This window comes from Trachurus japonicus, chromosome 21, assembly GCF_045865225.1.
Source record: "Trachurus japonicus isolate A0001 chromosome 21, Traja_1.0".
Taxonomy (NCBI): Eukaryota; Metazoa; Chordata; class Actinopteri; order Carangiformes; family Carangidae; genus Trachurus; species Trachurus japonicus.
The window spans coordinates 24,315,866-24,338,171 of NC_140927.1; the positions used below are offsets into that span (position 1 = coordinate 24,315,866).

Genomic DNA, 22,306 nt, shown 5'->3' on the forward strand with positions numbered 1-22,306 from the left:
AAAAAGTGCTTGGAAAATCATGACTAAAGCCCATGTTTTTTTTTTCTTTTAGGAGCAGTCTTTACTTTTCCATTTTGGACTTTTCCAGCTCCTCATTCCTTCAAAGTTTAGCTCATGCTGATATTTGGACCTTCTACCAAACACATGTAGTTTAAACCATGCTCCCAGTGTTTACTCCTCTGTATGTTAATGTACATGATGTGCAGTGCGATGATTCGTATACACAACAGTTGATGCTCGCGGCGCACTCGGAGCATGAAGGCATGAATGGGTAAATCTCCTTGTAAATTGTAGTAATCGGACTCGGTGGTGAATGGTGCTGGAGAGAGTTGCCCTCCATAGAAAACCACTCATCTTGAAAGATCAGGGCTATGGCTTTCACAGTATAAGCTCTCATCATCACGAGTGCAGTTCATTTGTTCTGCTTTCCTGCCGTGGCGGTCTGACTGCTCACTTTCTTATCTAATCTCTGCCACCATAGACTGAATGCCTTATTCACTTACTGAATTATGGCTTGTCGGCTCAGTGTGTGCATATGTGTGTGTGTGTGTGTGTGTGTGTTCGACTCGAGCGATTTCAAATTATGAGGAAAAGACAATAACTGTGTGTGTTTGGGAGCACGATAAAAAAAGAGAAAATGAATGAATGCAGTGATTAGAGGGGCTCATATTGAGGAAAGTATTGGCACCCGCTTCCACACTGTAAGAAGTGAGGGGAGTGTGTTTGGGACTACAGGTTTTAGTTTTCACACATCTGACTTCTTTTATAGCTTCACATGGTTTTTCTTTCTCTGATCTATGTTGTCCTTAGATCTACATGTATGAGCTTTGAATGCAGGCAGCTCCTAAATATAACTACTGTAAAATGACAGTCCAATTTCTGATTGACACACCTTCATCATCTACCACTCGGCTGCAAGAGATAAAGATAAAAAGGTAGAAATATTCCCCTATGAAATGAGACACCACAACTAAGTTGTGTGTAGTGAAAAGTAAAAGGGATAGTTCAACATTTTGGTAAATTGGCCCATTGCCATAATCCCTATAGTCATAGCAGTAGGTCCGTTACCTTTATTTGTCGGTGCAAGCTATATTTAGAACGGCGGAGCAGAGTCGCGAGCTGCTCAGAGCTACGCTACGGAGGCTCATGGGATTTCTTTATTTCCCTCATCAAACTCATCAAATACACAATCCAACAACTCCAAAACGCTCTGGTGGACAAGTTGTGACCTGCACATTCACCACGCTATGAGATAATAAGAGAATGTTACGAGACAGAGTTGTTTTAGAGGTAAATGCAGAGACTGCTTGATGAAAAACTGCCCCCGACGGGAACGCGCATCAGCTGTTTTGCATGAATTTACCTCGAAATGCCAAAATGTTGAACTATCTCTTTAAACTTATTTGCTGCTGTTGGACTTAAATTTGACTGTATATCACTTCCTATGTTGGACTCTCAAACAAGAATGCACAAGTGAACGTAACAAACAGCATAACAGAGATGTTTCTGGAAACCTTCCTACTGTACGAAGAACAGCAGACACAAGATTGAATGTAACATAAGTTAGTTGTTGTGATTTTAAATCCTTATTAATGGTGAAAATACGAACACCTGCATGTCCCACCAGCTGCTTGTGTAGATATCAGCTATCTCTGGTGCATTCTGGGAAATGTGTCTTACCCCTTTACCCTCTTAGCTCTATCCCTTTATTTAAAAGAGAATCAGAGAGTAGCCTACATGTAAGTGATTATGTCAAATTTCTCACTGCATCAAAATACTAAAGCAGCACCTCATGGCTAGTAGGCGCCTATAGGAATCATCTTTCACATCCATCCATCTATTGTCTATCAAGCTCGTCCTGCTCAGGGTCACAGTGGGTGGTAGTCAGTCTCTGCATGCAGTGGGCAAGCGGCGGGTCACCCTGGATGGGTCGTCAGTCAATCACCGGGCTGACGTATGAAGACAGATTAGAGTTCTGCTCATCGACCCGAGTTTAAAGAGCTTCAGCTCAGAGAGAAATTACGAGTGGCTGAGCGGTTAAAAAAAAAAAAAAAAACGCACTCAGCTGCCTGAGATGTGATTCAATCTGATATGAGGAATTTCTGACAGCTCTAATATCTCCCACTTTCCCAAAACATCCACAGAACGTCAACAGAACGAGGCTGCAGAGCCCGTCACAGCTGGATGTTATACGTCTAAATAAAATCTGATATTAACACTAATGTGATTCAGCTCAGGAGCAAAACATCTGATTTCAGATCAGATTTCACTGACACTCTTCTGGTTTATAGTCTTCATTTACACTGTGGAGTCATATTGGGATAATCAATACATCCTCGTCAATCAGATTAAATGGTTTCTGGATTTTCTGGTTAATATACGACGTGACCTTTGACCTTTTTGGATTCAAAGTAGGAAAAGTGCATCAAACTCCACAGCAGCTCAGACTGTGACCTGGAGCAGTTGTCTTATACACCAAAGTATATTTTTGATAACTTATTACATTATTTTTGATAACTTATTACATAATAAATTGAATTTGAATTGAAAAATTCAACCAGCAGCTTCTTCTCTCTTTCTATCTCTCTGTTTCTGTCTTTGTCACTCTCTCACTTTTCTGTGATGCATTTCCTCCTTTTTCTCTTCATTCCTTTGTTTTACTCCCTTGTCTTCCTCTTTTTTTTTCGTCTGCTGTGGCTATGAGGAAGCAGCTGTGCTCCACAGACAATTACATAACTCTGTGTGTGTGTGTGTGTGTGTGTGTGTGTGTGTGTGTGTGTGTGTGTGTGTGTGTGTGTGTGGCGGAAGAGACAAAAGGAAGGTTGTGTAAAAAAATAAAAAAAACAGGTTGGCTTCCTTTTTCCTGACTTAACTTTCACGTGCATTTGTTCATCGCGGCTCATTCATTGTGTCCACTGGTGTTTTTCTTTTCGCTCTCATCCTTTCCTCCTCCACTCGTCCTCCTCACCTCCACCCCCCAACACCCCCCTCCTCCTCCTCCTCCTCCGCCTCCATCCTACATACAGAGTTACTGGGCTGTGAAATGTGAAAAACTGCAGCATGCATAGCAATTCATTATCTTGTCAAACTTCCCTGGGCCAGCATCATGCCATGGGGAAAGAGAGAGAGAGAAGAAGAGAGGAAAAGAGGAGAGAGCTAGAGAGGAAACTAGTTCATCCAGCGGTCGGTGCAGTGGGTTAACAGGTTACCAAAGAGAGAGAGCCAGCTGAGTGACCGTTACAGTCGGTGGCTTTGCTTCATGTGTTGCAAGTGGAAGCGGGTCGCAGTTTATGGGAATGTGTAAAACAGGGCAAAAGGAAAATTTATTTTTTGGGGGTTTTTTGCCATCAAGAATAAAAGAAATACATATAATCTATAGGCTCTTTAGCTTTGTGTATATATATAAAAAGTGTCTCAAGAGTTTCAGTCCAAACAGGAACTGACATAATGTAATTAACTGCTGACACACATCCTGCGATTGTGAGCCAGTGAGGGGAAGATTATGTGTGTGATTAAATAACTCAGTTGTTATTATTACAACAATAACAATCATAATACACAGGTAGTTCAAATAAGATGTTAAAAAATGACTTCCTCCCTGAGTGTGAAGAACATCCAATAAGCTCCAGCAGCCAAATGACTGGACTGAGTTATTGTGATATTGACAGTTACAGTAGAAAACAGAGACTTTGAGATGAGGAGGTTGTTGTTGCTGTGTGGAGAAATAAAGAATCATGTTTGTTTCTGGTTGTGGTGCAGCTATTATACTCAGATTTGAAAGTTGAGGTAATTTCCTTTGCAGAAACACTGAGGACCGGACAGAAATATGCAGTGGTTGAGTCTGTATAACCTGCAGCGGATACAGTCAATGGCCTATTTCAAGTTTAAAGTCACAAAGAGAAAAACTTGGAAATAAAGTCACAAATTTGTCAGAAAAAGTCCTTTTTGTAATCAAGGAAGGAAATAGGTGTCTACACTTTCCAATGTTGGAGGGGCACAGGCACCACGAGGTTTAAGCTACAGCTGCACCATCTAATCTAATGAGGAGGTGCAACATTAACATATTGTAGCTGCATCAGATAATCAAAGGAATACATTTGGTAAATTAAGGATCATCCTTGATTAAAAAGAAAAAAAAAATCTAGAAATTTTGGATTTTTCTGACACAAATTTGACTTCATAATGTCAGAGAACATCCAATTTACGACCTTAAACTTGATAATTCAGAGTTTGACCTCAGAAATGTACTCCCTCTCTCTTCCAGCCTGTGTGTGTGTGTGTGTGTATGTGTGTATGTGTTTTTTCCTGCACTGGCCCTAATACTGTGTCGTAGATACTGAAAACTGTCAGGACACATTGTTGAGACAAACGAAGGGCTGCAGGCTGCATGGCTCGTCAGGGAGAAACTGTATATCAGCAACACAGAGCCGGTTGGTCTCGCATAGTGCTGTAACAACACCACAGCAAATAAATCAATCAGCCTGGAAGAGAACTATAGACACAGGGAGCATGTAAATTAAGAGGCGAAAGGAGAAAGACACTGAGAGAGAGAAAGAGAGAAAGAGAGAGAGACTGAGTGAGAGTCGACCAGTTTAACCTCAGCTTCAGTTTTCACCTCAATCATCCTCCTGTTTTCACAATCTCTGTTTTTCCCTCTCGCTCTCCAGACTTTGGCTGCAGCTCTGCTTTGAAATAAATGGATTACATCTCATTTGGAAGTCTGGGTTTGCCATTTTATCCTACGACACCACTCTCTCTCTCTCTCTCTCTCTCTCACACACACACACACATACACACGCAAGCACACACACACAAATCCCTAAAGCCTATCACATCATTCCAATCCTGCAAAGATGCAGCAATTATACGCACAACATGGGCTCATACTGTCAGAGGCAACAAGACTGATAGACAGGTGTGTGCGTGTGTCAGTGTGTGTCTGTGTGTGTCTGTGTGTGTGTGTGTGTGTGTCTGTGTGAGAGAGAGAGAGGGAGGGTCCACATGTTTAGCCATGATGCAAAGCAGATGATAAAAGCGGCCTGTACAAGGAAACAAAGACCAGGAGCATGATGCAGGGACAGACGGGAAAGATAAATGACACACACAAATTTGGTTGTTTGTGTGCGTGGTGTGTTTGTTTTGCATGTGTGTGTGTGTGTGTGTGTGTGTGTGTGTGTGTGCAAGTGTGCGCATGCGTGAGTGTGTTTCTCTGTCCGTCTGACAACAAACGGCCAATTACTGTCGAAAGTGGCGTGATGAGTCCTGCCAGACCATAGCTTTCCATTAGTGCATGCCAGCCAACTGTGTGTGTGTGTGTGTGTGTGTGTGTGTGTGTGTGTGTGTGATGGAGTGAATGAGGGGATAGAGGGAGACAGAAGGAACAAGAGTGGAAAAAATGTGGGTGTGCCTGGTCTCAGTGTGTGCTTGTCTCTGCTGACACTTTGTCCCCTCTCTTCTGGCCGTCCAACCACAATAAACCAGCGTTTTTCCTCCCTGACAAAATCGAGCTTGTATCTAAAAGCAGATTTTTATGAATAAAATTAAAGCGACACTCTGAACGACCAGAAAACTGCAACATATAAAGACCAGTTTTCATGCTAGATAGCCTATAGTAGCCTAAATGAGAAAATAAAATCAGGGCTGACACAGTAAGGTGGAGGATGTTGTTAGCTTAGCTTAGCACAACCAATTGAAGCAAATGGGAAATGTTAGCTTCAAAAGCATTTAGCCTATCTTATGTAGCCTAGGCTACCTGTTGCATAGCTGGCAACCAGATTAGAGTTAACTTTACCAACACAACATTGGAGTTGAGTTTGTCACTCAACCTAGGATACTTGACATTATGGTCTGTCCATTTGGTGGTTGCCATAGCTGGCTGTCCAAGATGGCGGACTGGCACGATCCAAATCGGGCAGTGATAAGCATATTATTGGTGGTGATTGGTTGATAGCTAACAAGATGCAGGTTAAAATAGGCTAAAAAGCTCAGTGGGACTTTGGTGATAGTGTCTGTCAGCTCATCGCCAATTGCAGAAGAATAAAAATAATAGTGAGTTTATCAGTAATAGAGGTCCGTGGATATAGTCACAGTCACGAGGTAGTGAGGAGAAGTGACGACGTGTGGCAGTTAGCGGTACTGAAGTTAAACTCACTCGCCCATAAAAGACGTGCTAACCCACTTGCCAAGTGGTCATTGACCTCTTGGCGAAACGGCTAGCATCGTCGCCCACTGTGTGGGAAACCCGGGTTCGAAACCCACTCAGGGCAGGCCAGACATTGGTCACATGAGCAACACACGTAGTCACTTGATTCATAATTAATATATAAAAAAATGTTGAAAGGACTTTAAAATGAGAGGGCACAATGAGTAAAGTGATTTTAAAGGCAACTTTATGGAGCTCAATTAACATTTAGCGTCATTAGCATCTTGGACCAGTCTAATTGCTGAAGGGGCAGAGATGAAACTGTAAAACTGCTATCCATCTTCTAATCTAACTCCTGGTATGAAAACAATTATGCACACTTAAAATAAAAAAATGCCAGAGTGCCCCTTCACTAAAGTCTTCAATTGCCTCCAATTACTATTGATTGCCACTAGTAGTTGCCAGGGTAACAACTAGCTAATGAGGACCTGAATAAACAAAATCTGCATTTGACACTGATCATAAGTCATTATAGCCTCTCACACAAAAACAGGTGCCATCATTCAATTACGTCTTGTGTCTCCACCACGGTGTTGCTGCCAAATTTGAAACTGACAGTGTTTCCTCATTGGAGTTAATCAGTATTTGTAACAGGCTGAGGAAGAGTTGAAAAACAGTTTTCTATGAATGGGATCACTTTTTCCCTCGTCTCTGCATTCCTGTCTCTAGGCACCGATTTAAACGGCTTTTTCCAGCTTTTCTGTGGAAAATGAGACGTGACATCAAAACCTGAAACTCTACGAAACCTCTCAATCAATTAACAATATGATTACAGACACACACACGAAAAAAATAGGTTACAGGGGATGAAAGTATGTGCTGTTTGGACTAAAAATAGGACGAGGCAGCGTGGATTTGTGTCAGTAAGACAGTCAGAGAGAGGAGGGATGCAGCGTGGGCTCCATTCAGGACGACAGGAGGATCAAACACGCACATGGTCCAACGAACCCCCTCTGCACACACAAACACACACACACAATGGACCGACCCGACTCCATCAGAGCAGATCCCAGTGCAGGGAGACACACACTCCTGATAGCAAAATAAAGGTGATAATAACATACAACAACACACACACACACACACCGGGGGCTGGAGATGGTTTCTAATGAACAGCTTCCATTTGTCGAGTTCAAGGGGGCAAACTAATGGAAAAATATTTGCAATCGCCTGATTCTCTGATTGAATCCTCCTCTTAAAATGCATTTTCAATCTCCACTCAGATTCTGAAATCCACAAATACAAAATATTTCCAATCTCCAATTTCCACTGCCCCCCCCCCCCCCCCAACCTCCCCACTCCTCCTCCACAAACCACAACCACCATCTATTTATCTGCACACAGTGATTTCTCTTTCAATTCTGATAAAAAACAATTAAATGGAGGTTTTACATGTGAGATAAAGGTTATAAAACAGAGTGTGTGCTCTCCTGCAGAGTCTACTGTATGTCCTATAGTGGGTGATGATGCATAATTCAGCAGGATTATCTGCAAACAAACAGTGGCAGATGCGGATATATTATTTAAGAACAAGTCACTAGCTATTAGGCATGTGTCTGTCTTCCAAGGCCTCTCTCTCTCTCTCTACCTCCCTCTCTCCCTCTCTCAGTGTGTGTGTGTGTGTGTGTGTGTGTGTGTGTGTGATGATCCGCACACATCAGGCTGGCAGACTGGTCTATCGATCACATCAGTCTCACTAAAAACAGCCTCACGCCCCGGGATTCAAATACTCATCATATTCTCCACATCATCACTCTCACCTTCAGTCCTCGGCTCTGTCACAGTCTGACTCCACTTCATGATGCACATGTGACAGGACCGAGACCGTTCAGAGCTTCATGGAAAGTTACAGCCACCCTGAACACCCCCCACCTCCCAACAACCTCCTCTTTTATAACATTAAACTCAAATAACAGCTGAATTTCACCCACACTGAGCCCTGAGTGTTTCTCTATCATCTCCTGCATTTTCCAGAGGGACCACCTGCGTTTCAGAGCTTCATCCATCAGCACTGCACATCACTGTATGCGCATGGGATAAGTGAGTGAGTGAGTGAGTGAGAGGAAGGCATGAGCACCTGAATCTGATCATCAACAAAGTGAAACCAGAAATGTTGTCTCATCAGTGGAGAAGCAAGGGGGGAAATCCTCTCATCCCCAAAAAAACGTCAACCTCGAAGGAGAAGAACATCTTAACGAGAAGCTGCAAAGATCTCAGCCTGATCACCTGCGTGTGGAGTTTTATTGGTCCGGACGGTCGGTGCTTTTTAGGGCTTTGGTTTTGAAGGTTTGAAGGGTTCACGGGGTGCCATGCTTCTGTTTTTTATGGTAATAATAAAATGTTTTAATTGCACCTTAACTATGTTTAAGGATTTGGCTACATCAGCTTTCGTTTGTAGTGAGGGGCGTGTGCGTAAATGTGTTTTTACGCATGTTTTTTTTCTTCAAAAATGCTTTTTGTCCATTAGTGCCATTAGTGCGTAAAGCTCCCTGTCTGTATCCTCCCCCTCCTCACCCACCAACTCCTCGCTCTCCCTCCCTCTCTCTGCGTGTGTGTGTGTGTTTTCTCCTGTCAGCGGACCTCGCCGTGCTCCATGTGAGCGAGAGGAAGGGAAAAAAAAAAGAAAAGACGCAACTACACGGGGCTGCTGCCGCCGCTCCGGAGCGCTCCACTGATGCAAAACACTAAAAACACACACAGAGCAAAACACCAAGAAAAAAAAAGAAAGAAAGAAAAAAGCAGCACACACATGACAATTCATCCCAGTTTCTCTCTCTAACCCCCCTTTCAGTTTCCCGGAAAAGAAGAGAAAACGCATCAGCGCTGACCTGCTGCCAGTTCTCCTCCAGGGAAGGCATAGCGGAGAAATAACCAGTGTCATGAACGAGTTGGAGTTCCTGGAAAATACTGTAATTCGCCAACACATCCATGCTTGATGCAAAAAGGAAAAAGTCAGTAAAGAAGTCCGGAATCCAAGCGATAAAAAAAAACGCACTTCTTCTTTCTTTTTCTTCTTCTCTCACTTGTCAAATGTAAAAAATAAAAAATAAAAACTAACGCTGGAAAAAGCCCAGCCGGTGCAGACGAGCGCACCTGAGCACTTTGATTTAAGAAAAAAAAAAAAAAAAGGAAAACAAGCTGAAGAGGAAAGAAAGAGTTGATTATTTTATCTTTGTCAGTGCTATTCCCTCTCCTCTCTGCTCGCGCTGTCACGCCTCTCTCCTCAGTCCGGGCTCGGGGGTGCCAGATCTATTTCCGCATTGCCAGATTGCCAATCGGTCTCCGTACGAGCTGCCAGGTTGCCAGGTTTGCTCCTCCAGCCGCAGACTGGACCCCGCTGCAATCCAGGCGACCGGCGCGAGAAGGGGAGGCAGGCAGGGGGAGGAGCCACCTGTCAGTCACTTTCATGCGTGACCTAATAAGGTAAATAGGGTTGATGATGTCACTGGCGTCCAATTAAGGAGGCGCTGCGAGGGAGGGAGTGGGCGGAGCTTGGAGCGATGCAGCGACGCCATTGGCTGCAGGAGGCTGTCAGTCCGCCTCGCTGACGGCAGAGAGGGGTGAGTTATTTTTAGAGGCCTATATAAAAGCAGCAGCATTCCTCTTTCAATCATTACAGGCTGCACGGGCAGAGAGGAGAGAAACCACAAGTGCGGCTGCCGCTACTTCTGCCGAGGAAACGGCGATAAAAAAAACAGCTGAAACACAGACAGTCGTCATATGAATGTGCAGAAAAGAAGCAGCCGAGCCTGTGTGTGTGTGTGTGTGCTGCAGCGCCCGGTTTGCTGCATGGAGATAAGAGGCTGTGTGTTGTTGTTTTTCTCTCTGATGTGTGACAGCTTCGCCACAGAGACTCCTCCATGTGCTTTTCATGTGGCGCTGTCTGCACGGAGAGCAGGGACGCAGTGGAGGGAAGAGCTCAGAGCTCAGAGCTCAGCTCGATCCGCCCACCTGTTCAGTTCAGGAGAGAGCGTTTACCCACCTGCTTTTTATTTTCTAATATTTCTCTAGTACAGATGAAATCCACAGGCATCAGCAGTTTATGTTTGTGTTGACACTAGGAATATATAGGCTATACAGTATCTTGGATTTGAACTCACATGAACTAAACTTAACTAAACCGAAGTGCTCATGAGCAGTGGAGGAGGAGGAGCCGAGGTATTTTAATAGAAGTATCAAACTTCACTGGAAAAAACAAAGTGAAGTAAAAAAAATACCCCAAACTTCTGCTTCAGTTTAGAAAATATTCTTTCGTCATTTTTTGTTCATTGAGATACGTTCAAACTTCAAGGATACAAGATGTTAAAGTGCAGACTCGTCAGCACTGCTGCCAGTTTAAAATCTGGAAAGTTGCAAGTAGCACAAATGTTTCATCAGAGATTTCGGCTGGTGCTTCATGCTTGTGTTTGCCAGCCTGTTATGAACTGGAACATGCTAGATAATCAAAACTTGGTCATTTGTCAACTGCAGGGGAGTAACAGAACACAAAATCCACATTTGGTGTGGTTTTTTGCACAATAGTATTTCTTGGCGCTGACTGTGAATAATGTGAATTGTGAACATTACATTGTGTCTCATTGGCCGAAATTCTTGGCTCAACTCAGTCATGTGGTAAATAAAAATAAAATCAAATACAAACTGTCAGTAATGCTTCAAAATGATCCTATATAGTCCAAGTTTTCTCTCTCAGCTCCACAGTTGAGGTCTATAGTCCGTATACAGCCTCACTCTATCTTCAGCTTTTACTCAGTTAAGCAGCTCTGTGGCCCTGGAGGTTCATCCATCAGTGGTGAGATTGACTGCCGACGCACTGGATAATTTCTGGGTGACTGCAGCTCGTTTATTCATGACAGGTACAACCTGACTGCTGCTGCTGCCGGCTCTGGAGCAGACACGTTTGGAGGACGCCGCCGTCACAAGTGTCTGTTTCTTTATTTCAGATTTACACCCAGTGTTTAAACACTTTGGAGTTTGATCCTTAACACATCATCACACACCGTTTCATCTCTGAGGCTCCTCCAGCTTTGATTTCATCTGTATTCATGATGATGATGATGACGACACCGGATCCAAAGACTAAACCAAACTAGCATCTCTTCGCTGGCAGGCGACAACAATAACAACCAAAAACTTGAATGTCAACACAAGCAGATGCCAACCAGACGGTGGTGGTGGTCTGCGGTCTGCTGGTCCAGTCTAAATGTTGCTCATACTGTAGTTTAGTCCAATGATGATCAGACTGCCTCATGTGTGACTCAACAATAACAAAAACCCAGGGAACATGGCTCAGAGTTTGTGTGGTGTTGGGTTTTTTTTTTTAATTATTTCTTTCAAAATCAGATATTTGATGTTGTATTGTTTCACTCTTTGTTGAATTTCAAAGTAAAACTTCTTTGTAACACATCGATATGTTTCAAAAGTGCCATTTTTTCTTAATATTGAAAAAAGTCTTGATTTACCCAGAATTCATTGCACCACAGTCTGGCCTAAAATAGCAATAAACTTCTTTGTTCAACAGATGAATTTGACGACCAACGCATGTTCATGGCTCCTGGGGGAAGTCCCCGCAGGTGAAATGAAGCTTTAGAGTTACATCCTCATTATTATTTTCTCATTATAAAAAAAAGAAAGACGGGGCGGTGTTTAGCTCAGTTGGTAGAGCACCCGCCCCATGTGTTGAGGCTATAGTCCTCGCTGCAGGCGGCCCTGGTTCGAGTCCCGCGTCAGACGGCCCTATCCTGCATGTCATTCCCCCCATCTCTGCCTCCCATTTCCTGTCACACTCTCAACTGTCCTATCGAATAAAGGCATGAAAAAGCCAAAAAAATATTTAAAAAAAAAAGAAAGACTTGGATAGTTGTTAAGAAGAATCAAACAAACAAAAAAAATTTCCATGCATAATATTTAACTAACTTGTCGTCTGTGATGTGTGATTTTACTGTTTGGAGGTTTTAATATAGCTGCAGTTTATGAGTTTTAGATGTTTCTGTATTGATTGTTAATCGATGACAGACAGGTCTATGCCCATGTGCATTCACTCATATAGTTTTTATTAAAGACTATCATGACTGACATGAGCTGGAGCTGAGAGCAGAGGACGTGTGGACGGAGACGACGGCTCCGCTGGTTGGTTATAGAGAACATAAAACCTGTTTAAAGGATCAGACGGTTCAAATCAGCTCCAACAGCCTCTCAAAACCTTTGATGGGCTCCTCAGTGGCTTTAATAGATGAGTCTTCTCTGTTGCTCACACACATACACACACTTCTTCTTCCCTTCTTCATCTTATTTTTCCTTCTTTTTCTTGCTCTGTTCACTTCTTTCTTTATCATTTCCCAACCTTTCCCCTTTCATTCACCTCTTGCCAAACTCTCACCTTTCTCTCCTCCCTTCAACCTTCCCCTTTCCTTCTTTTACCTTCTTTGCTTCTCGCCTCCCTTTAACATCCTTCCTCCTTCTTCCTTCCTTCCCTCTGACACTCTGCGTCACCTCTTTCCTCTGACACCATTACTGTGACTGACACAAACAGCAGCGCACATTCATGTTGCTCCTGCAAATTACATTAATTGGTTTAATGAGGGTGCAATAATTAAAAGGTCAAAATTTGAAACTCACATTTGACGTCCCAGACAAACACAGGTCTTATCTGAACAAAAACCTGTGGAGTGATGCATCCTGGCACTTTTGTTATATGATTGAACAAATTCTCATCCCTCTACCTCCAGCGCAGGTTCAATAATGTGGGAAGAACATGTCAATTTGTTGTTTTTTTGGGGGGGATAATTAATTAGGGCCTGAGCTCTGACCACTGCGAGGTCCCCGGTTCATTTGTCAAATTTTTCCTTCGTCTCTAAAATAAATTGCCTTGTTCTGAGGGGCTGCATATGCTCAAAAACTCATTAAAAACTTTGCACATGTGAACATTTACATATTTTGTGAGCCTTGCCCATGGGTGTGGTAAAAAATGGCTCAACAGCGCCCCCTAGGAAATGTCTTCAAAGCACTACATTTGCCTCAATCAGTGGACACATGTAACATGCCAGAACCTATAACTATAACTGTATGTAACTGTATGTAGCCTAAACCCAATAGGAAATTAAACATTTTGAATTTACTGTTCAATTTAATTCTGTTTTTGCATTTAGAGGAAAAAATAAACTTCTTCTACAGAGTCACAGTCATAGTGCCGACTTATTGCAACGGGAAATATCATGAGTTATTATTAGATGTCCTCCTCCTACAGAGTTACCTACACACACCTCAACCTTGGTTATAAAATGTGTGAATTCAATTCAACTTTTTGAATTGAATGTGAATGTGAAGACTTGCTGTTATAACTATAATATACTACATTGTCCAATCTGGCCCAGACTTCATGTGTTGTTCATGTGTCTGACAGCTCAACACTGAAGGCATCTGCATGGTGATATGAGGCTGCCGTCACCTCTCGCCACCTATTGAAACCAGGAAGTAGCCTAACCCTTGACCGAAAATCATCATTTGATTTATGTCACACTTTCATGGTTTGGTTTACACTTGATACACAGGAACACAATGCATGTTGGCTTTTGCAAATGAGCTGCACAGCAGTAAGAGAGCTGTTTGCAGCTTAAATTATTTTTGACTTCTCAGTATTTCTCCTTTTGCCCTTCACTCACTTTCGTCTTTGGATCCAACTGAGGATGAATCAAAGCTGTAGGAGGCAAAGCCGGCTACAAAAAAAAAACATGCTCTTATATGGTGAATGAACTCCCTGCACTCTATACGCCTCGATTATTTAAGGATCTGATCAATGTTCTTCAAATAAGCTGAAAAACAAGATTTGGACGTGATAACCAGTCTGTCCATCCAAAGCAGCTCCCACCTTTCTGTCTCTTACATAACAGCCACATGATGTGATGTGTAACCCGCACTGAGGATTTGCATGTTATTGAGTTAACACTTTCTTTGTGTTGTTGTTGTGTGCCTGGACGCCTCTATCTCTCTCTGTGTGTCTCTCTGTGTGTGTGTGTGTGTGTGTGTGTGTGTGTGTCTCTCTCTGGACTTCTTCGGCGTGTGTCTCATCCCTCGGGGACGTCCTGCAGGTCTCTGAGGACAGCCAGAGCCAGATGGCTTCTGGATGGGCTGTTTCAGGACATTTTACCCATTGATTTTTACAGCTCAGTCTGCCACCGGAACAGAGGGAGGAAGGGAGGGAGCGAGGGAGGGAGGAAGGGAGGAGGAAGGAGGAGGTGGAGGAGGAGTATAGATCAATACCACTACTGGCTGCCTTTAAGACCCTTAACAGATTCACATGCAGCATCTTGGTGAGATCCAATATTAAACAAGACTAGGTCAAACCCTGGCATATTGCTGGACCGTGCAGTATTTGCATCGTGCGCTGGTGTCAGACGCTCTCAGCCCTCAACTCTTTCACTCACTGTGCTCACATATACTGTAGTTTAATACAGATGAATTCCCAATAAAAGCTGTTTTCATTCACACGTTTCTCTGTGGTCGGACATTTGAATCAGTGACTGAAATGCCGCCCATTGGGACAACATGTCGTTCCCTCCTTGCACCATTGAAATTTGTGTGCTAAATAAATAAACTAAACTAGAAGATTTAGAATTGATTTTAGGATTGATGAGAATTAGCTACCTCACTAAAAAACTTTAAATCTCTATTAAAAACTCACTTTTTTAAACCAGTATAACCCATATTAGCTCCTATTTTTTATATTTTATGTTGTTCTCTGTTGGGCTTTCTTGTTTTTTGATTTTTCTATTTCTTTGGTTTTGTTGTTTTCTGTTTTGTAACCAGTGCAACCATATACTACTTATTTTTTCCACTTCCTCCAGTTGTTCTCCTTCTCTTACCGTTACCACCACTCCATCTACTATTATTAGGTCCATTTATGAGGAGATACACACACATCTGTAGATCATGCATGAGGTAGTGTGTCTGGCTCTGCTCTAAACCAACATCACCATCAACATGTGCACTGAAATAGAAAAACCAACACGTTCTGCAGCCGCATACCTCACCCCAGACGCACAGCTACTATTAATACAACACATTCATAGCTTATTACTAAAACTATGAATGCAACTGTGACTCTTCTTTCCACTATTATCACTATTACTACTCCTCCACCTCCGCTACTTTGACATTGCTCCTGTTTTCTGCTCTTGCTAATGCTATGACTAGTTGTCCTCCTTCCTGTACTAATGGTATCATTACTACTGTACCACTACTTCTACAGTTGCTACCACGGTGATGTTTGATTCCCACGTGTCTTTTATCTATGACATTTTTGCCAAAGGTTCAGTATGCTGCTGTCAGTGCAGTCTCCATGTTTATTATGGTAGCCATTAAAACTGACACCCAGTGTAGCTGCTGCCATGGAGGAGCTATATAAGGAGCACCTCCTATTGGTCCTATCAGAGGGTTAAAAAAAAAAAAAAAACGACCTACATGGTTGTTGAGGTTGGAGGACTTGTCCTGGATAATGACGACTACTAACACCATCACTACTCCTCCACCTTCTGCCACTGTTTCTCCTCTCCTGCAGTACAACGACTGCTGCCACCGTCATTAACGCTCCTTCAGCCGAGGCAGACTTTGTCTCCTCTGTTGGTGCAAATGAAGAGAAAATGAGAAAAATCATTAAAAAGACAAAGAGGATTAAGGAGCGAAAAAAAGAAAAAGAAAAAAAAGAAGAAGCAGAGACATAAAAGGCAGAGACAGAAGGAGAAAGAATTTCATGGTAAAATGGATCTCCAGTGTAATTTCATGTTTTAGTTTCTGGCTAAAACCAGTGAACACCATAAGAGGAGAAAATACAAAAGCTGCATGTGTGTGTGTGTGTGTGTGTGTGTGTGTGTGTGTGTGTGGGCTGCATGTCTCTCTTCCTCACAACCTTTTAAAAATCTGGGCACTGCTGTCCAGCTCTACACACACACTCAGTGTTGTAATCTTATTATTGTGTTGTTTTGGCACAGAGAGAAAGTGGAGTGAGAGGAGGAGGAGGAGGAGGAGGAGGAGGAGGAGGAGGAGGAGGGAGAAATGGTTGGAGGAGGATTTTATCACTGCATTTCCATAATCTAATCAGGGTGGTAAAATAGAAGTTTCTAGTAATTACTAGTCAAGATGAAACTGAATCAGTTTTTTGGAACAAACAGGCAAAAGTTTCTTGGTGGCAGCAAAGTGAAACTGTACAAAAACAGAAATGTAAAATAAGCAGAGGAGGAGAAAACTGCTTCTGCTACTAAAATCAACCTCAGTTAGTAAACAGCTTCTCTGCACACATGTGATCATCCCATCTCTGCTCTTATCCTGCAGCAGCATGTAAACGTCTCATCCAGGTTTGTGATCGGCGTCTTCTGCTGCTGCAGTTTTTTTTTTTTTTTTTAATCTCGAAGACATTTCAAAGCTCATCGACTGGTTTGTGCAGAGCCTCGGGGCTTTGCAAGTGTTTCATTTACAAACTTCACGCTGTATTTTAATTATTTCTTTCTGGAGAAAACTAACAGAGGTATGAAAGGATCTTTTTAGATACAGAGCACGAGAGGCTGAGTGAGGAGATCTGAGGGATTCAGTGTGTTTGGTAATCAGTCAGTCAAGGCTGATTGAGGCGGGAGCTGGATACTAATGCACGACGAGGCAGCTACACACTCTGCTCTTAACTTCTGAGAGAGAGCAGACCTCCACACTTCACACACTCACACTGCTCCCATTAATATCCATTGATTTTCTAGTCAGTCAAAAAAGGAGCAGATATTAAACAACTGAGGACAACAGCGGACAATAGGTAGTGACAAGTTGCTAGGCAACCCCTGAAATCCCATGAGAACATGAATTGGTGTACCAAAAAACAGAGAGACGAGACGTGCATCGTGCAGCGGTAGCCTCGTTAATTTGTGATGCAGTTTACACAGGAAAGACAAAATGAACATTATGAAGGGAGAACCAGAGGTGAGCAGAGTGAATGGACACTCAGTTATGAGTAAATATTATAGGATATTTTGACCTTATATTGTGTTATTTTATTATAACATGTATTTATTTATCGTATTATTGGGTATTCAATAGACGTCACATCCTGGACAATCTGTACTTCAGTGTTCAATACTGCATATACTGCACCAACATTACATCTGTACATAATGCCACCACTTCTCATATATTTCCGTACATTATTTAATTCACACGTCATTATATATATATATATATAACAAATATTGTCCTTTAATGCTATGTTTTTCTTCTTTATTCTTCTTTTTTCATTGATATTTTCTGCTGCAATGATGGAAATTTCCCCATAATTAAGGAAAATATTATCATATATCAATCATCTTATCTTATCACAAATATTTTGTGTTTTATATTTGATATTGTGCTTACTAGTTGTTCAAAAATCTCAATCCTAATGACGATGACTGGCAGTGATTAGATTAGAGCTGGATGATAATGATCCTTCACCATCACATGCTGTGTAATGTTTCTGCTGCCACAGTCACAGGCAGGTAAAGTGTCAGGCTCAAATCATCTTTAAACATCGACCCAACAGTCCTGATGTGTTGCTCCTGCCTCTAATACCAATTTCAAAAATGACTATGATTATTTCTAAAGAGATAAATCTGCCACTTTTTACAACTCGCTGCCAGTGACTGACTGATAAATCGCTGCAGTTCAGACTGTGGCCACTTCGCCCAAAACCCTCATCATGACCAGCCCAGCACTGTTCCTGCAGGCTGAGGATATCATATGCATACAAATGTAGTTGGTAACAAGGAAAATGCTGATCATAGGTGGAGTCAGAGCGAGCCCGAAAAAAAAAAAAAAGATAATCTTTCCAAGACATAAAAACTGGTGCAACCGAGCTGAGTGAGACCCTGAGGCAGGCTCCAGGCCCGAGCTCCCACCGGCTCTCCAGAGATCTGCACCACAAACACACAGTCCTCCCTCCGTCCTGCAGTGTGAAATACACCTAATCCTGAATCAAGGTGGACAACACACGCCGAACAACACACAACATAACTCTCTCTTCCTCTGTGGCCCCTGACAGAGGGAGGCGACACTAACGCTGTGTTCTGCTTTGAGAGTCACAGCTGGATCAGTGAAGCGAACATCAGGATGCAGCAGAACGTTTCTGTCCGCTACAGAGAAGCAGAGGTGAAACCACAAACTGTGAACCATGAGCAATATGACCAACACAACGCCTCAAAAAAAACAAACAAAAAAAAACAGAGGGACAACTGGGCATACAATATACAGCACAGAAAACAACAGAGATAAAGGTACAGTACGCCTGCTATAACATGCCTTTATTTTCTAATGGAATAAAATTAAACATATGGTGTGAGTTGAAAGTTTGATGTAATGTGAAATACACAAAATAAGACAAACAACACACTTGTACACTGATTTGGAATCTGCTACCTCACACAGACTGTCATCTTTTTGTTTATGCATCTTTACCTTGCCTGTCTTTTGCCCTGTTTTTATTTATTTATATCTATTTCTTACACTCTGATGTGCAGGTGAATAACTGTCTCTGTGTGTTTTTTAATTGCCTTAGGGATAAATAAAGTTTAATTGAATTGAATTGAAATCCTACTTACAGTGTGTTTTTAGTTAAATCTGGACTTTAGCACTTCACTACACTACAAAAATAAGGAGGCCTCAAGCTGGAAAGACAGTCTGGGTTGTATTTTAAGTAGATCTTGGCTTTAGTCATCCTGAGCTGAGGGATCTGAGGCTGAAACACGTGGGTGACCGACCGCTGCTCTGGACGGTGAAATAAACAGCTGTTCATGATGACAGCGTTGGTGACGTAGCCTCAATGAAACTTCCAAATGTCTACTTTTCTTTTTTTTTTTTTAGTAAGGCAGAGTAGAAACTGCAATATGTTATAGCTGGAAACTTTACAGATGCCTCATTAGGCTGGAAAACTGTCACATTATTGTCACATACTGCACACTACACACACACATACACTCTCTCCATCCCTCTCTCACACACACACACACACACACACACACACACATTTGTACAATACATGTCTGTCATTCAGATAGCGAGGGAGACACACTGTCACAGTTCACTCCGCCTCTATCCTCCATTATCGTCATACTTTACATTCAATGGCACCGACATCCAAGACATGCAACCATACACACACACAGCACAGATAGAGATGCATTAAGGCTCACACACACACACACACACACACACACACACACACAAATACACACACACTGTAACACCTGCCTTCCTTGCATTAAATAAAACACATTTCCCAGCTTCCACTTGCTAAACATGTAGCTGTGATATTTCCTGTCTGCTCCCTCCTCCTCCTCCTCTCACGTCTGTGATATTTTTAATAATGGGGAGGAAGAAGCAATATATCCTCGAGCTGAGGGAGCGATACAGGGTTAACCATATTCTGCAGCTAATTGCGCTTTCTGGTTTTTAATAAAGAAAAACCACATGCCTGCAGGTCTGTGTGTGAGTATGTGTGTGAGTATGTGTGTGTGTGTGTGTGTGTGCATGTGTGTTTGTTTTCGTGCCGGCAGCAGGAATGAGCAAATAGTTGAAAAGTGAAATACCTTTTGGCTCTGTGTGTGCAGAAACGTGTGTCTTATTCTGTGTGTCTTTAAACATACGTGCATGTGTTGCCTCTCTGTGTGTGTGTCTGTGTGTGTGTAGTAGTAGTGACAGTATGAACAGTGACTATCGTTTTCAAGCCGCAGGGGGACGATTTCTCCGTTTCCTCATTCTGGCTTTATTTACTACAAAACAGTCACAAACTGCAACACAACTGCATGTGTTTATTTTTGTGTCTTTTGTGTTTGTCTAACACTCACAGATCCAAATTAATTCAAAATTCAAAATGATACAACTGAGTTAAAAAGAAAGAAAGAAGCTGAACTGGATCTGGTGAATAATTTATTTTCCCTTGATCGATTTTAGTGATTAATACATTAATTGTTTTAGCACCACCATTAAGAATTACTTCTGATATTAAAATTACAACGGTGGATTAATTAAAATGAATTCTGGATGTTTAATTCCCTCTCTGCTGTACTGTATATGATCGACCAATCAGCGACCTGGTTGATGATGTTAGTTACATAACTGTATGTGGTAGACGAGCTCATAAATCACAGCAGCTGCTTCATGTAGCAACTGTAGCAGCATTTAATGTGTATGTTTAAGTGCTGAGTAGCTTTTGTTTAAACATTAAAATCTCAGTTTTGAGATTCAAATTGTGGTGGTGGATTGTTCTTGGGGTAAAATTTAAAACATTTTATTTTGAAATACTTTAAAAAATGAAATGAAAACCAATTTTCAGTGTCCCTCTGATCCCATTGATCATCTGTCGCCACCCCTTCATCTTCACTCCCATCGTGCCTCGGTCAAATTCACAGGTTGAAAACTACTTTAAAGTATCGTCTTGTTTCCCTTAGGGGAAGTCAAGTCGTTTAACACATGTTTGCAGCTGTTAGTCTTGACCATAAGACGGAGAAGTAAATTCATGCAAAGTCGCTGATGCGCATTACCGTTGGGGGCAGTTTTTCGGCGAGCAGTCTCTGAATTTCCCTCGAAAACAACTCTGTCTCATAACGTTGTGTTATTATCTCATAGCGTGGTGAATGTGCAGCTCACAACTTGTCCACGAGAGCTTTTTGGAGTTGTTGGATTGTGTATTTGATGAGTTTGATGAGGGAAACGAAGAAATCCCATTAGCCTCCGTAGCGTAGCTCTGAGCAGCTCGCGGCTCTGCTCCGCCGTTCTAAAAATAGCTTGCACCGACAATTAAAGGTAACGAACCTACTGCTATGACTATAGGGATTATGTCAATGGGCCAATTTGCCAAAATGTTGAACTATCCCTTTAGAGCATTCAGCTAACGAATCATGTAACTTAATCACTCAGTCAGTCAGAGACATTAATGTTTATAGCGAGCTGGCCCCATCGTCAAATTTAGTCACTTGATGCAAACATCAGTAAATGTAGTCAAAAACCAGTACTTCAGAGTCACCAGAAGCTTAAAGCAATAATAACTGTGTCACTAAATGCTGTAAATAAGACTACATAGCAAATAGGCATGTTATAATTTTCTATATTATTTTCAAAAACTTAACATATCACAATAAGTAAGCTTCACATATGTCAACATTACATGTTTCCTTTTATCCACAGTCATTCCCACTGTTTTACACTCGCTGCTGCTGTTTAAGGGCCCAAACTCATTTAAGACTCGGCTCCAGAAGTAAAAAGAAATGTGTGGCTCTTCAATTTATTGTTTGTGTGCATCTGCAGTTCCACCAGAAGCAAATCCTACGAACCAATAAGTGAGACAGGCGAGTGTGGGAAAGGAGAAGCCATGAAACTGAATGGTGGGTGGAAGCTGGATGGCTGAGTGGCCTGTGGAGACATTATGTTCTTTATGAAGCCATAAAGCAAAAGGCTGCTGCCTTTCCCTTCATCCTGTCATCACAATGACCTTCGTTTGATGGCCAGCCCCTCGTCACTGGCTGTTTAAAGGCCCGGGTAATGGATGTTTATACATAGCAGACATATACCACCACATATAACCACATCATCATCATCCTTACACTGCAGCATCACACTGGGCAATAATCTGCCTCAGGCTCTAGGGCTTTATGATTGACAGATTTGAATAAATCTTCTCATTTGGATATGCTGTGACAGGAATTAATTACCAGTCAATTGTGTCTAACATATTAATTTAGAGGAGATTATACAATGCATTAGCCTGGCACTTATTAAGCCTGGTTATGTACGCCTGCGTTTGTGTATTGAAATCGCACAGGCGGAAAATTCAGTCCAATTTGCCATGCTTGGCTCCGGTTGACACACTGCTGTGTCTCTGAAACCCTCTTTTCCTTTTTCCACATCCTCTGTTTCCTTTCTCCTTCTACGCTTGCTCTCTCTGCTCCCTTTGTCAAGTGCGCCAAAACCCTGTGGTCAAGACGAGTTTAAATTTTGACCCGACTTCCTGAAAAACAAAAAGATTTTTTTTTATACAAACAAACAAAAAAAACAACCCAAAGAGCTGCCCTTTTGTTTCCTCCTGAAAGCAGCTGACATAGA

General features: G+C 42.1%; 1 protein-coding gene across 1 annotated transcript in view; it reads right to left on the reverse strand.

The window, feature by feature from the left end:
• klf7b (Kruppel like factor 7b) overlaps positions 1-9,543 on the reverse strand; it is a 64,595-nt gene extending 55,052 nt beyond the window's left edge. The window contains exon 1 of the mRNA XM_085765736.1: positions 9,031-9,543. Coding sequence (XP_085621862.1) covers positions 9,031-9,132 — 102 coding nt within the window. The 5' untranslated portion in view covers positions 9,133-9,543. The remainder of the gene's footprint in view (positions 1-9,030) is intronic.
• Positions 9,544-22,306: the final 12,763 nt, after the last annotated feature.